At 46.2% G+C, this 16,631-nt stretch overlaps 1 protein-coding gene and 1 long non-coding RNA gene across 4 annotated transcripts in view; one reads left to right on the forward strand and one right to left on the reverse strand.

Annotated features, from left to right (window-relative positions):
* The window catches only part of FSHR (follicle stimulating hormone receptor), a gene marked incomplete at its 5' end in the record, with an annotated part of 87,914 nt that extends 73,470 nt beyond the window's left edge, over positions 1–14,444 (forward strand). For 2 of the 3 annotated variants that reach the window (XM_079968633.1, XM_079968634.1), the window contains 2 exons: positions 3,670–3,855; positions 10,785–14,444. In XM_079968633.1, the coding sequence (XP_079824759.1) occupies positions 3,670–3,855; positions 10,785–12,018 (1,420 nt within the window). In that variant the 3' untranslated portion in view covers positions 12,019–14,444. The remainder of the gene's footprint in view (positions 1–3,669; positions 3,856–10,784) is intronic. The other variant, XR_013836569.1, reaches the window with a different exon arrangement.
* Positions 14,445–15,451: 1,007 nt separating this feature from the next.
* Positions 15,452–16,443, reverse strand: LOC307213504. Its single transcript, XR_013837540.1, has 2 exons — positions 16,093–16,443; positions 15,452–16,004 (listed from the first exon to the last, which is right to left on the reverse strand). It is a non-coding gene; the product is annotated as an uncharacterized lncRNA (long non-coding RNA).
* Positions 16,444–16,631: the final 188 nt, after the last annotated feature.

Consider the following 16,631-nt stretch of genomic DNA (forward strand, 5'->3'; position numbering starts at 1 on the left):
AGGAGCCAAACACCATCACATTCTGATGGGTTATCAAATTGATTTCACTGCAGTTCAGATTCATCCGATACTTCAAATTCAAACACTGAGTTATTTTTATGAGAATTATTCTGTTCTATTACATCGTTCTGTGGATGGTAAATTGCCTTTTTTTCTCTTTTTTTTATCCTGGCCAAGATCATGAAAGAGAGTTTTTCTACTCATCTGTCACCGGAGAATACACCCAAACGTACTTTCACTTACAGGAATGATTGACCCATAATAACATCTTTGCTTGGCGAAAACAGAATTGACTAAATCAATTCTTTTTCTTGCTTTCTTTTTCCAACCCCCCTCTTCTTCTTCTTTTCTACCAGCACAACAAATGGTATTTTTTTATTAAATTGCCCGACAGGCTGATTTAAGGCTTGTTGTTCCCAAATCAGTATTCAGGTGACAATTAACAATGCCAAGTAGTTTATATTCAAAAAGAAGAATCCAGAGCCAGCATTTGCGTAGAACATTGAGTTGCAAGGTGGTGCCGCTCAAGCTAACAATGGAATTGGAACTCGGGACAATGTGGGGTACTAGCCAGGTATCCACCCTGTCTTCTCCTATCCATCTCTAACCAACATAAGGTGCTTCAGAGAGATTGGGCGGGCAAGCAAGAAGACCGGTTCACACCGGTGGAGAACCTGTGGTCCTCAAGATGTTGTTGGACTACAACTCGCATCATCCCTGATGATCGGTCCTGTTGGCTGGGGCTGATGGGGAGTCCAACTGTATCTCAAGGGCTGCCCTCTCCCCAGCCCCTGCTTTATTGGCACCTCCAAATCTACATGCTGATCGAGGTGGGCCACTTCTGCCTGCCAAATGGTAGAACCGGCCCTTTCTATACTTGGACCTGAGATTGGTTCCCTTACCTGGCCCAAATTTAGTTGTGCAGTCTGCCCATGAAAAGGAACAAGTTCTATCCCTGGGGCTTTCCAAAGAGCATGCAAATGCACAACAATTCAATACCCAAGATGAAAGCTTCATCGCCAGCATCCAGTTGGACAACATTTTTGACCTAATGTCATTCGTTATGTCTTGGGCTTACGAAGCAGCCACTTTATCAGCTTTACCAGTATGTCTGCCCTCGTCCCTTTGCAATGAACAGTGGTCATATTCAGATTTTCACCACCCCACCCCACCCGCTTTCATGCTGACCTAATGGTCAATTTTCTGCAATGAGCAGAAGCTCTCAAGTTTTGATCCTCTCCAGGCTCTTTCAGCTTCAGCCTCCGTCGGGGAATCGTCCCTCCTTGCTCCACCCATTTTGTGCCATCATCCAACACTCATTCATTTTTGTGGTGCCTTCTCTCCTTCAGTCCACTCATGCACAGTGAAGACAGTCTTTGACCAAATGGCAATCGACTTGAATTCTCTGCATGGCACTTTTCCTCATACACTGGTTTGTTTCCATGTATTGTGGCCTTGCAGCTGTGAAGCTTCATCTGGACACACACACACACACACACACACACACACACACACACCTCTAGTGTCAGTGTCTTGTCGTGCTAATGCTGCAAGAACTGTATTTTGCGGGCATGGAAGCCAAATAGATTGCCTGTTGTCTCCTCCTTGTCAGCTCTCGTTGCTTTTTTCTTGCAGAAAGCAATCATATCTGTTCAGCATGGCTTCCCTCCTGGAAAACTGGGCTTGGTACTAGCAACCTTGACATCCCTATCCCTTTATATGAGTTTCCTCCCCACCCCACCCCACCCCACCCGCAAAAAAAGAAAGAAAGCTAAAAGCCAGCTATTACCTGCAGTCTGCCTGTCTACAGGCTAACATGGGGTGTTCATGAACATTCTAACTGCCCAGGACAAATGCATTAAATGTGTCAGCTTTGCTAGAACTTTGGCAAATACTGTGATTTCTAAGAAGGAAGTGAAAGGCCCCTTTGGGTGAGGCAGAAAATTCACGCAGGATCTAAAGACAAAACGGGTTGGGTGCTGACGGCAGAGAAGGAACCAATAGGCAAAGGAACTTTGGAGATCGATGCCCTGAGGACCAGGGAGAACAAAGTAATGCTCAGTGGTATACAGGTTGAAGTGAGGCAACAGAGAATGGGGCACATGTACCTTCAGCATGTTATCAGCAGAGTTACTCTGTCATGGTCATGGGTGAACCTGCCGAAATTCCCTCTTCCCACAAAATTGTTGAAAGATTAAGGAGCCCTTATCCGTCTTTGTGTCAGCTGAAGCGACTTCCAGGCATTGGCCCAGTTCCAAGACAGGTTGCAGCTGGGGCTCAATCGCAGAAAATAAGAATCAGACATGATCAGGGACAGTTGGAAATCAGGAACCACAACAGGCAGAGTCTGTAAGGACTCACTGCACCGCTTGAGAAACTGGCTTGGATATAAGGCCTTTATGGAGTCTGGTGTGTCCTGATTGGCTTGTAGAGTCAGCTGACTCTCTTCAGGCTAAATATGCAGCTTAAGGGCACCTTTTCCCTTAAGGTGGGGTGTTCCCCAGGCCACCACCCACTCTCATTAGGCCACACCCCTTTCATGCCCTTCTTCGAACCCTCCTTGAATGCTTTTGCCTAGATGGGAAGGTGTCCTTGAAAAGCCTCTTGCCTGGCTGGCTGGAGAGGTGTGTTCAAAAACTACTCCCATCCTAAGGACTAGCCAGCCTGGTCTTCTGATGACCCAGAGGGCTGGTGGTGCAAGTAGCTGGATGCTGAAGACCATAGCTAGGAGCTTTTCTCAATGTCTTCAAGTATCTGTACAAGTCTTTAGCTGCAGGTTTCTAGTATTTTAACACAAGGATCAGAGCATATAGATGAGAAACTATGTATTGAGCCCAGGAGAGTTTACCTACAAATAGGGGTGTTGGAGAACAGAAATGGGAACAGAAATTGCCGGTGTTTGCTTATTCCCATGTCTGAAACGGAAATCAATTCAGTGAATATGACCGGTATTCCCTGTCGTTTTTGGCTTTCAGCCCACAAGCAATACGTTATTGATTACCTTTCTTCTCCCGTTTGCATTGTGTTCCCTTTACATTGATATGAATGGGGTAGAATGACAGAATGATGATGCAGTTTAGGTAATTGATGACCTAAGGTTGGTAATGAGAAGAGAAGAGAAGACTCCCTGGAGAAGACCCTGATGTTGGGAAAGATGGAGGGCACAAGGAGAAGGGGGCGACAGAGGACGAGATGGTTGGATAGTGTTTTCGAGGTTACCAGCATGAGTCTGACCAAGCTGCGGGGGGCAGTGGAGGACAGGAGTGCCTGGCGTTCTCTGGTCCATGGGGTCACGAAGAGTCGGACACGACTAAATGACTAAACAACAACAAGGTTGGTAATGTCCCCACAGAGGACAGTAAGACAAGTAACCTGGGTTTTGGCAGAAGATGAACTGCAGAAGAATGGAAACACTGCTACATGTGAGAGGGCACGATAAAAAATAATGCCTTCTGATGTCCCTACTTACAAGTAAGACCCACGTCTTCGGTAGGGCTTACTCTCAAGGAAGCTTGCACAAGATCATATTATCAGTTCTTATTTTTTGTGTTTCTTGCTAGTTTATTTTCCGTTGCTAATGAAGGAGATTCTCAAAATGTCTCCAGCATTCTATGTAAGTAGTGAATTAGTTTGTTTGGAATTATGAAGCAATCACATTTCTTCTTAAAGGGATATTTCAGAGACCAAGATCAGCCAACTGCCCAGCATCGGACTGGAGAAAATTAACAAGCTGATAGCAAGATCTGCGTACAACTTAAAGAAACTACCTCCTTTGGACAAGTTCCGCTCCTTGATTGAGGCAAACCTCACCTATCCAAGCCACTGCTGTGCATTTGCAAACTGGACGAAACAAAAGTGAGTGGCCCCATTTCTTTGCATTTAAGAGTCTGAATTTATTTGTAAGTGTCTGAGTCTGTCTTGAGTTAGATGGTGTTTGTCACGTGCCATTTCTCTGTCCTGCTATGCCAGAGAGACTGGTGTAGTACCTTTAAAGTTTCTCAAGCAGTTTCAAAAACACGCAGGCTCACAGACTTCCCAGCTCTCATGCTTTGAGCAAGAGATACCAATGGTCAAGTATGGTTACCTTTCCAGATGTAAGGAAGACTACCCATTAGACCAGAAATTGGGAAGGCTGTAACCCCTCCATATATTTGTTGGACTCCAGCTCCTATCAGCCCCAGCCAGCATAGCCAGTGGTCAAGGATGATGGGAGCTGTAGCCCAGCAAGGTATGTTGGCCCGCAGTTTCCCACTCCTGTTTTAAAGGATTCACCAATGAGAGTGGGAATTCAACAGCATGGAGGGTTGCTAGTTAGCCATTGGTGCACGGCAACTCCTCTTCTTGGTAAGGCCTTTTTCTTATAAGGCAGAGGAGGCTGGAGAGGGCCCAAGAGCTTTCGCGCACCACTTAAAAATCGCAGAATCGTAAAATCATGGAATCATAGAGTTGGAAGGGAACTGCAAGGCAGGAATCTCAGCTAAAGCAGCCATGACAGATGGCCATCCAATCTCTGCTTGAAAACCTCCAAGGAAGGAGAGTCCATCACCTCTCATGGGAGTCTGTTTCACTGTTGAATAGCTCTTACAGTCAGAAAGTTCTTCCTAAGGTTGAGTCGGAATCTCCTTTCTTGTAACTTGAAGACATTGATTTGAATCCTACCCTCCAGAGCAGGAGAAAACAAGCTTGTTCCCTCTTCCATGGGACAGCCATTGAAATATTTGAAGATGGCCATCATAAATCAGATATCCTTCAAAAACCACACTTGTTTCTGTAGTGCAGCTCTCCAGGAAAGTACAAAAAGTACATTTGCTATGTAAAGCTTGCATAAATCTGCTTAGATTGGTGGAAATAATGTATACAGGGCCGTAGCTATGGGGTGGTGAGGTGGCCCCCGCCAGGGGCACAGGTGAGAAGGGGGTGCAAAATTAGCTAAAAACATGTACATAAATATGTCTGTAAATAAAAATATCAATTATTGCCTCATAAGAAAAGGTTTTTAATAGAGGGTGAATTGAATGGGGGGAGGGGGGAGGTTGGAGGAGAGGCGGAAAGGAGAGCTAATTTGTCTGCGGCTAGGGGGCGTAATGGGGGACGCGGGTGGCGCTGTGGGTAAAACCTCAGCACCTAGGACTTGCCGATCGCATGGTCGGGGTGCGCTCCCGTCGTTCGGTCCCAGTGCCTGCCAACCTAGCAGTTCGAAAGCACCTCTGGGTGCAAGTAGATAAATAGGGACCGCTTACCAGCGGGAAGGTAAACGGCGTTCCGTGTGCTGCGCTGGCTCGCCAGATGCAGCTTGTCACGCTGGCCAAGTGACCCAGAAGTGTCTGCGGACAGCGCTGGCTCCCGGCCTATAGAGTGAGATGAGCGCACGACCCTAGAGTCTGGCAAGACCTTTACCTAGGGGACATAATCTGGACGGTTATACCAGGGGCGCAAGATCACCCAGCTACGGCTCTGAATGTATACAGTTGCATTATAGCAGCATACAAAAATGTGTACCGTACTTTTTGCCCTATAGGACGCACTTTTTCCCCTCCAAAAATGAAAGGGAAATCTGTGTGTGTCCTATGGGGCAAATGCAGGCTTTCGCTGAAGCGTGGAGAGCGAGAGGGGTCGGTGCGCACCGACCCCTCTCACTCTCCAGGCTTCAGGAAGCTATCAGCAAGCCTGGGAAGCCTGCAGGAGTTCCCGCAGGGCTCCCTAGGCTGCGGATAGCAGCCTGCTTGCCTGGTGCACGGGGCGCGCCGAAGCAGAGTGCCCCGCGCTTCGGGCAGATATCCGCGGCTGGGGGGGGATAATTTTTTTCCCCTTTATTTCCCCCCCCAAAAAAAACCAAAAAACTAGGTGCGTCCTATGGGCCAGTGCGTCCTATAGGGCGAAAAATACAGTATATTAGGAGAAATTTGTTCCAAAATGCTGACAAATTGTCATGGGACATTAAAAAACAAAACCTGTAGAAACTGGTGTGGAAATGTAGAGTGCTGAGCCTAAGACTGGGAAAATGAGAATCTGAGATAAACCGAAATTGACATATTCATCTATCCCTGCTCGCTACCAGACAGACCGTTGTTTGCTCAGGCGAGAGCCCAAGGAAGTTGTTAGGCCATTTTGAATCCAGCCAACAGAAGAAAGAGAAATCTTTCCTTTTTTGCAGCTTGCCAAAAAGAAGCAGGCTTTGGGTGGTGCATTCAGGTACACGCTGTTTGCCTCTGGGAGGGACTGATGTTATTCAGTCTATCTGAATGCCTGCTTGGTCCTCCCATGTAGAATATGTATGTAAATGACAGACACTGGCAAAGTAGAAACCATCCTCAAGTCTGCAAGACTTGCCTTCACAAAAGAACTGACTGCATAAAAGGCTGCTTCCAGAGGCTCTCTATCACTTTGGCAGATGGGAAGAGGACCATAGACATTTGGGCAGCCATAGGACAGAATAGGAGTGGGCGCGATGAAATTGATACACCCACAGCGTGCATTTGCGTCCCTGATTTTCGAAAAGATTCATTAGCAAGACCCCCGTGGAGCTGTACCAATGCTAATCACAGGGCCTCCTCAGCCTCTTAAATCAACCTTCCCTACAAATGATTTGCCACCAGTGGGGTATCGCCGGGCCTTCGAGCATCAAGGGTCCTCCTCATTTATCTCCATCTTTCTCAAGTATTCTTTGAGATTTGCACGTTGATTGATTTAATTAACCCACAAACTCTGTTGGTTTGTGTTGCCGGTCATGCATTTAACTGCTTCTCGGCTCAGTGTTTCACGGCATAGGTGGGCTGGCTTCAGCTTTGCAAAATCCATTATTATTATTATTTCTGAGGACCCTCCTGGTCCACCACTCATGTTCGAAATTTGCAGACCAAGAGTGCATATGCTCAGGATGTCCTGGCGCTTAAGGCACAACCAATCTGCTTTAAGTGATCCTGAGTATGTACTCCTCGCTTAAGAAGTACTTGACAGCACAATGCCGTGCATAGCTGTCAACGTTTCCCCTTTTTAAAGGGAAATTCCCTTATTCCAAATAGGATTCCTCGCAAGAAAAGGGAAAAGTTGACAGCTAAGTAAGCCCAATTGAGTCCAATGCGACTTGCTTCCAGGTAAGTGTGTAAGATTGCAGCTTTGGAACTGTCTTTGCAGTTGACAAGTACCGTATTTTTCGCTCTATAGAACGCACTTTTTCCCCTCCAAAAATGAAGGGGAAATGTGTGTGCGCCCTATGGAGCAAAAAATACAGTAATCCATTAGCAAATGCCCAGTGGTTCTTTTACTCGATTAGTGTCTAGAATAGACAGACAGATAGGTAGACAGACAGATGTGTGCGTACAGTGCTTTTCCCCAATAGGTGCCGGAACTCACGGTGAAGTGGTTACAATAAGTCACCAGGCACCTTGGGGCAGCCCTGAACAGATGTTGGTTTGACAACAGCCATGTTCACTGCCTGCAGAAGTTCTAAGAACTACAGCAAGCTGTCTCCCTAGCTGATTTGGGGGTCGCCCCTGGTTCTGGTGTAGGTCAAATAAATGCACATCCTCTTCCGTCATTCCCTTAGATTCAGGTGGATGTTTAGAGCAGCTCAGAAGGGCTCTTGCACAAACACACATGTGCCATGGTAGAGGCCTGGCTGAAAAGCTTAAAGCCCTCTGCCGTAACATAGGAGGCAGATAGAAGAACAGGAAATATGAATTGGCCCCGTAGCTTAATCAAGCATGGCTAAGAGCAGCTAGGAGCTTTTTGCTCCCTGCTACTGAGATCTCGCCCCAGGTGACTATTTAAGAACATAAGGATAGAGTTCTGGGCACCACAATTTAAGAAGCTGGAACACATGTAGAGGAGGGCAACCAAGGTGATCAAGGGTCTGGAAACCAAGCCTTATGAGGAACGGTTGAGAGAGCTGAGTAAGTTCAGCCTGGATAACAGGACATTGAGAGTAGATAAGATAGGAATCTTCGAATATCTCAAGGGTTGTCAAGGGGACCCGAAACAGTGGCTCCAAGCTACAAGAAAGGAGATTCCAGCTTAATATCAGTCTGTTCCTGCTTGGATCGGATCTCCTGCCCTTCCTCCCTTTTAGGTCAGCTTCCTTTGCGTATTGACCTTGCTATGGACTTTGGTTGGTTGCCTTAGTTGCCCAAGGGGCCTGGTAGGACTTTTTTATCCATTTGGCAAATTGGCACCAGTCTCTTGGTTTCTTCGCCTACCTCGTAGCAACTCGTCACAACTTTCTGGTATTGGCGGTTAGACAGTGGAATAGGTGTGCTGTGTTGGAGGATTGGGTATGGGTCATCATCTACCGCTCCTCTTTCGGGTGTTCCGTTAAAGGAATCCAGCGGTCGTGGATCCTGCCTGATGCCCTGCTGGTGGCTAGGGCCATGGCACGACCCCCAGTGACATCATGGGGGAGCTTCCAGTTGTATTTGCATCAACAAGCTCCTCCCACTGGTTATTAACTCTGAAATGACTCCCTGCTGAGTGGGGTCATGTATTGCTGTTTTTATCCAATGCCTAAGCCAATACTACTCACATGCTGTAACCAATAAAGTTGTGGCCTTATTTTGCCCATTAACCTAAAATAATGTGTCTTTGTGTCTTATAATCCTATGTGGCTGGCGGGTCCTCGACTCATAAGAGCTGTTCAACAGAGAAATGGACTCCCTTGGAAGGTGTTGATCTGCCCTTCATTAGAGGTTTTTAAGCAGAGGTTGCCTGGCCATCTGCCATGGAAGCTTTAGTTGAGATTCCTGCATTGCAGAGGGTTGAAGTAGGTGGCCCCTGGGGCCCCTTCCCACTCTACAATTCTTTGATTCTGCCCTCTTCTCATGGCAGCCATGGGTGACCCACAAGCAGGATCTGAATGCAACAGCGTTCTGTCCTCCTGTGGCTTCCAGCAACTGGTATTCAGAACCACTGCTGCCTCTGACTGTGGAGGTCGAACGTATAACACAGATCCACGCCCCAGTCTCCAAAGCTGGCCAAAGGCGATAAATAATGCACATCATATTGCTAGAAATATCCTGAGTATTTGCTCTGCGTTTATTTCAAGACCGAGACAATTCTCCTGGGAATTTCTATGGAGGTATGCGAGGGAGATATAACAAGAGTGAACAGGAGAGAGAAAGGCTGGTGGAATCAGAATAGGGTTGCACGAAACCTCATTAAGGTGCTGCCCTCTCAGGACTCTGCATTTGCCAATGTAAAAGATTTCCACCTCAAGCAATGCTTTCTTCCTCAACGTTCAGAAAGAGAAATACTTTCTTCTCACCAACAACCTCTCTCCCACACAGAGGGGAGTGTGGGCTGGGTGGCTGTTTTATCTCTCTCTACACACACACACACACACACACACACCACTCCACTTGGCATAGAAATGCAATGTCGGTTTCCAAACCTCCTCTGCAGTCAGTCATCCAGAGAGTTGCTGTTGTTTCCTCCTAAGCTTTGATCAAAGAAATCAAAGAAAGGTGATGATTCTTTCATGGGATTGAGTTCGGCGGCAGAGACTTCAAGTCAGCTTTTGTGTTCAAGATAGGCTTCCCTCCCACACGAGGAAGACGAGAGATGAAGCTGGGGCTGTTTAGGGATTGGGGAGGTGGGAGAGAGAGAATTCGGTTCGTTTCGCATTTGAAGGTGAGCCCACTTAATTCATACTTCCTGAAATAATATGCGAACCAAAACATAGCTGAAATGGAGACTTCTCTGAATTTTGTAGAGCAATTCTGCCGCTAGGCATTGTGGGTGTTGAGGAAGGCCACTCCCCCCTGGAAGCCAATTCCTAGGGGGTGGGGACCACACTCACCACCACTGCTTTAAGAGGCTCCAGCGAGGCCTCAGGACACTGATGCTGCTGCTGCTACTGCTGCAGCAAATGTCGATTGTGTTACATATTTTAAAAGCGTTTTTACTTTGTTGCACTGTGAAAGGTGGTTTTATTTATATATTTTTTATTTTTTTTATTTTTTTTTTGTTTGGGGTGGGACAAATGTCGCGTTGGGGTAGGGGTTAGTTTTATTTTAGTATAATTGTTTTTGGCTTTGTTTTTACTTTTACTATTTTGTTAGGCTATTGTACAGGTTGTATTTTCTTTTTAATGTTTTTAATATTTGGTGCTGTATTGTTTTTAATATTTGGTTGGAAGCCTCCCAGAGTGGCTGGGGAAACCCGGCCAGATGGGCAGGGTATAAATAATATATTATTATTATTATTATTATTATTATTATTATTATTATTATTATCAGGCAATGCATGCATAAATGCATATTTTGGGGCTGTTAAACTGTCCATATAAGTGCATATGTTAATTTTTTTAAAAGCACAAAAGATATATTTTGCTTTGCAAAAATGTTTGCATTGTGCAAAATTGCACATGAGCATGCGTAGAATTAGTGGGAATGGACCAAGTTCTTGTGGGGGGGAGGGGTACCATTGGTGAGAAAGCCCTCTGCCTTGTAGGTTATCTCTGTGCTGCCAATGGACAATGAACATGGATAGGGCAGGTGATCTTAAAGAAGTAAGTTGAGATGGGAGTAGGTGCCCCTTCATATATTTGAACCCCAAGCCATTTAGGATTCTAAAGGTAAGTATCTGCACCTTGACCTGGACCCAGAGGTTTCGATATAAAGCCCTGTGTAATTTGTCATTAAAAAGAGAACTGCAAAGGGTTTTGCCACAGTTAACAAGGGAAAATGCAATAGTTGGCATTTGTGTTTGTGTGTGTACCTGCGCATGCGCAATTCTTTCTTTCTTGCTGCGTTTTTGAGGTTTGTGACCATATTCTTTTTCTTCCCTTCTAGTTCTTTTTTCCACCCCATATGCAATAAGTTATCTCTTCTGCTAGATATCGACGGGACAGATTTTGACCTGGACGACGAGCACGATTACTACCAAAGCCTGTGCAAGGAAGAGGTTGAAGTCATTTGCTTCCCTGAGCCGGATGCCTTCAACCCCTGTGAAGACATCATGGGCTACAACGTCCTCCGGGTTCTCATATGGTTCATCAGCATCCTCGCCGTCATGGGGAACCTGGTTGTGTTCCTGATCATAGTCAACAGCCAGTCCAAGCTCACTGTCCCTCGGTTCCTCATGTGCAACCTTGCGTTTGCAGACCTCTGCACCGGCATCTATCTGTTGCTGATCGCCATCAAAGACATACAGACCAAAAGCCAGTATTACAACTATGCCATTGACTGGCAAACGGGTGCGGGTTGCAAGGCAGCCGGATTCTTCACCGTCTTTGCCAGCGAACTTTCCGTCTACACCCTGACCTTCATTACATTGGAGCGGTGGCACACCATAACCTATGCCATGGAGCTGGAACGCAAAGTCCGCTTCCGACACGCTGTGGCCTTCATGCTTGTCGGATGGGCTTTTGCCTTCACTGTGGCCATCCTCCCCATTTTCCAAGTCAGCAGCTACATGAAAGTTAGCATATGCCTACCCATGGATATAGAAACTCGCCTTGCCCAGGCATATATCATGTTTCTGCTGGTACTGAACATCCTGGCCTTTCTCATCATCTGCACCTGCTACATCAGCATCTACATCACCGTGAGGAACCCCAACATCATCTCATCCAACAGCGACACCAAAATTGCCAAGCGCATGGCGGTCCTGATCTTCACGGACTTCCTCTGCATGGCGCCCATCTCCTTTTTCGCCATATCGGCATCGCTCAAGTACCCTCTCATCACCGTCTCCAACTCAAAGATCCTCCTGGTTTTGTTCTACCCCATCAACTCGTGCGCCAACCCGTTCCTGTACGCCATCTTCACCAAGAATTTCCGCAAGGATTTTTTCATTTTGCTGAGCAAATTTGGCTTTTGCGAAAAGCAAGCTCAGATTTACCGAACAGAAACCTCCTCCACCGTTCCTACCTCTCATATGAAAAACGGGCACTGTACACCTGCTCCCAAAGCCAGCGAGGGACCTGCTTATGCATTAGTCCCACTGAATCATGTGAATTCAGAACACACGGGGGTAGGACCCGAATCAACGGCTCCAAGTTCCAAGAAGGGAGATTCTGACTAAACATACCCAAAAAAACCACAAAACATTCTAGGTTGTGGAGTCTCCTTCCTTGGAAGTTTTTAAGCAGAGGTTGGATGACCATCTGTCATGGATGCTTTAGCTGAGATTCCTGGCATTGCAAGAGGTTGGACTAGATGACCCTTAGGGTCCCTTCCAACTCTGCGGTTCTATGATCCTATGATCCATGGAGTTATGCCAAGAATTATCAAAGAGGGACCCATGCTTTCCTGTAGAGACAGAGAATTACAAAAGAAGACAAACGCTTCTGTTCTTACCATTTACATTCCAAAATGTACCAAATCTAAGTGTCCTTTAGTCACATGGATTAGGTATGCCTACCTGTGAGTTGTGTTGTGACTTGATTTTGCCGGATTCTGCAAAACAAAAACTTGATTTTTAAACTTCTGGGGAGGTGCGTTTTTTCCCCCCTTTGCTGTGTGAACCCACAAACCGAAAGCTTCCTTAGCGCTCATCTAGACTTCCTTTTGCGTTGCATTTCTAGGCCCAGGTCTGGGCTTTAAACCTCCATGTCCGAGCAGGTTTTGTTGCTGTCTGTTTGTCCTGGGACTTTACCCAGGAAAACCCACACTTTACCACTGAATCGGAGAAAATGGCAATTGGGTTTTTCACGAATTGTCGTTTGCTCTGATTCAGTAGTAAAATGGGGGGGGTGTCCGAGCAGAGGCAGATTTAGGGCAGCACAACCAGTTCTCCCACTCCGGGTGCTGAGCTAAGGGTGGGGCCACAAGGCGTTGCAACTATGCCATAATGAATTTAGCAGCATGGAAGGCGAGAGCCGGGGATTGCCGAATTTTGGCCTTGAACAGGGCACCGCCTGACCTGTGCCTGGAAAGTGTAGTGCAAAAGGAAGTCTGGGTGAGCCCCAAACGAATGTTTTGAGATGCCTTGTATCAAATCTGACCCTCCAGATGTTGTGGGAGTCCATCTCACATCAGCCCGAGCCCATGTGGTTAATGGTCAAGGATCATGAAAGCTGCCAGCGAACAACATCTCACCATAGCTTGCCCACCCCTTATCTACTGAATTGGTAGAAGCTCTCCAAACTCTCATGCAACGGTCTTTCCAAGTGGTTCTGCTACCTATGAACCAAATATCTTGAAAGTTGAACCTGAGACCTTCTGCATGCAAAATGTGTGCTCCATCGCTGATTTACCCCTTTCTACATGTTTGCCTCGGTAATAAAAGGGAAGCACTGTGGGTCTCATGAGAAGCTCTCTAGGTGATACACTGGCTCCCTACACTATGGGGACCGCAGGCCCTTGCTTCCCCCTCTTTTTTCATATCCTGGTTCCCAGAACCTAAACCAAAGGTAAAAGTGAGCATTAACTCTCCAAATCAGTGTAATTTCTTGGTAATATTCAAGGAGGCTCAGAGTCACACTTCAATAGTTACAGCCTGGAAGATCAGCACCTCTATTTTTAAAAGTTAAAAGCTGCCAGCAGGGCAAGGAATGGATTAATCTATATTGCATGGGGAGGGGGGTAACCCTTTCTTCTTATGCCGTTTCCCTGATTTAAATGTCCCCTCATGCTTACGCGTGCCCGCAAGGAAAAAAATCAGGTGAGCTATAGTACATGTATTTTCTCTTGACGAGAACAAACAGCAGCATGTGGCAAGAAAGGGGGAAGCTTAGAGTATTATTTTTTTATTTTAAAAAAAGTGGTGTCAGGTAAAGGGTTAACTCCCCACATAATACTATGAAGTTGATGTGACTCACAGCTTCTTTTAAGTTTTAAAAAAACCCTAATGGAATAGTTCACAGATCTCAGATCACAGATCTCTCATGTCTTATGTACCGGTGCTTTCAGTTGTTCTCATTCCAGTCTGGCTTCAGGCCTAGTCATGGCACTGAAACTGCCTTGGCCTCCCTTTTCGATGGCATTTATCAGGAGAGAGATGGGGGAATTGTGACCCTGATTGTTCTTGATCTTCTGGTGGCTCTCGTTACCATTAACCACAGTATCCTTCAGAGGTATTCTCAGGAAGGTGGGGGGCACAGTACTTCAGCGGTTCCTCGCCTATGTCCATCACCATTTCCAAAAGTAGTCATGGGAGGATACTGTTCAGTACCATGAGAGTTGTCCTGGCCCCATCCTGTCCCCCCATGTTATTTAAAATCTGTATGAGGCCTCCTGTCATCAGGAGATTTGGTGTGAAGTGTCATCCATATGCAGGTGATACCCAGCTCTAGCTCTGTTTCATCTGAATTTGAAGAGGCAGTGATGGATTGGATGTGGGTCAAGAAACTAAAGCTGAATCCTGAAAAGACAGAGGTGTTGTGTGTCCTGGGTTCTCACATCCATGAGGTGGAGAAGCGGCCTGCCCTGGACAGGGTTGCACTCCCCTAGAAGGAGCAAGTTTGTAGCTTGGGGGTGCTCCTTGGATGGATCTACACACAGGGGGTGGAAACAGGGGGTGTAAGTCAGAAATTAAGTTGTTATAAAAAAAAAGGGGAGAAATCGCTATGTAAAAATTGCATAAAATTATTTTTGCTCTCTGGCACCATCTGGTGTTGCATGTTTATAATGAATGAAAAACGTTTTTTGTCTAATGTAGCTGAGTCTCTGGACTCAGCACTGTCACTGGCGGCTTAGGTGACCTCAGTAGCAACAAGTGCCTTTTTCCAGCTCCAGCTGGTTTGCCACCTATGGTCCCTTTTGGACAAAGATGACTTAGCCACTGTGCTCCATGCTCTAGTACAGGCATCCCCATCCTGTGGCCCTCCAGATGTTTTGGCCTACAACTCCCATGATCCCTAGCTAACAGGACCAGTGGTCAGGGATGATGGGAATTGAAGTCCAAAACATCTGGAGGGCTGAAGGTTGGGGAATCCTGTTCTAGTAACTTCCAGGTTGGATTGTTGGAAGGCACTATACATGGGGCTGCCCTTGAAGACTACTCAGAAACGTCAATTGGTACAAAATGCAGCAGCCAGATTATTGGCTGGGGTTCCATTGAGATCTCCCATAACTCCTGTTTTAAAACAGTTGCTCTGATTGCCCATTCATTTCTGGACCCAATTCGAGGTGCTCACATTAGTGTTTAAAGCCCTAAACAACTCAGTCTAAAAGACCACCTCTTTTCCTGCAAACCCTCTCAGGTGCTGAGATCAGCAGAGGAGGCCCCCTTGTTAGTTCCTCTGCCTTAAGAGGTTCAAGGGGTGGCTGTCTGGGACAGGGCCTTCTCTGTGGTGTCCCCTAGGCTGTGAAACTTCCTCCCCACAAAGGTGAATCTGGCATCTTCACTGTACAGCTTCCAGCAACCTCGGCTTTTGAAATTTGAGGTGTATCTTTTTTAGGACCCACCTTATATTTGTGATTATAAGCTTCTTTTAAACTGTTTCAAATACTATGTTTTAATGTTTCAACCCACCCTGGGGACCTTAGGGTGAAGGATCAGGGAACTAACAAACACAACTTGGAGGGTTCCCTGAGACAAACTTTGAAAACTGTTAACTTGATGGTGGAGCAATGACTGTGAATTAAGAAACCGGTTTGAAGGATGAGGAAGAATTTTAGGGGGAGGGGAGAAATTTGATTCCAATTGCACTCGGGTGAATGCACCTAAGCTGCACTTTCTGAAACAACGCACGGACCAAAATTTGCATTTCTACACATTTTGCAGCCAAGTGGCGCTGTGGGTTAAACCACAGAGCCTAGGACTTGCCGATTGGAAGGTCGGCGGTTCAAATCCCCGCAACAGGGTGAGCTCCCGTTGCTCAGTCCCTGCTCCTGCCAATCTAGCAGTTCGAAAGCACGTCAAAGTGCAAGTAGATAAATAGGTACCACTCCGGCGGGAAGGTAAATGGCGTTTCCGTGCACTGCTCTGGTTTGCCAGAAGCGGCTTAGTCATGCTGGCCACATGACCGGAAGCTGGACACCGGCTCCCTTGGCCAGTAAAGCAAGATGAGCACCGCAACCCCAGAGTCGGCCACGACTGGACCTAATGGTCAGGGTTCCCTTTACCTTTACCTTAAGCTAAAGGTAAAGGTACCCCTGCCCGTACCTTAATGGGTACTATTTAATGGGTACTTAATGGGTACTTAATGGGTACCTTTACCTTAATGGGTACTAAAACACATGCTGGAGTAAAGTGAATGAAAAAGCATATACTGGTGAAAATAACATACTGCTTTATATTAGGGGAAATTACGTGTTAGGCAAAAGTACAGACACGTGTGTATATTAGAAGAAATCCACTTGAAAATGCTGTGAATTTTCACGAGGACTTTAAAAAAAAATGAAACTGATGTGGAAATGTAAAGAACTGAATTTAAGACTGGAAAAATAAGAAACTGAAATTGAATGTGTATTTGTGGGTCACAGCAGACCCCATTTTCTACTGTATTTCATATTATCATAAATGGCCATCATGGATGCCATATAAAATAAAATCCTTATTTGTGCTATGTGTCTTGTGCTGCCCTATGGAATAGCTCCACTTCATTCCCTCACTGCATGGCATCATGAAGATGTTTTCCCTGTTCATCTATCATATCTCCCACCAGAGCTCAGGGGGAAAAAACACATTATCTTGAATGCAATGGAACAGTTCCCCCGCAATATCCCCCAATATGTTATGGCCTCTATAGA

Source organism: Podarcis cretensis, assembly GCF_951804945.1.
Source record: "Podarcis cretensis genome assembly, chromosome: 3".
Taxonomy (NCBI): Eukaryota; Metazoa; Chordata; class Lepidosauria; order Squamata; family Lacertidae; genus Podarcis; species Podarcis cretensis.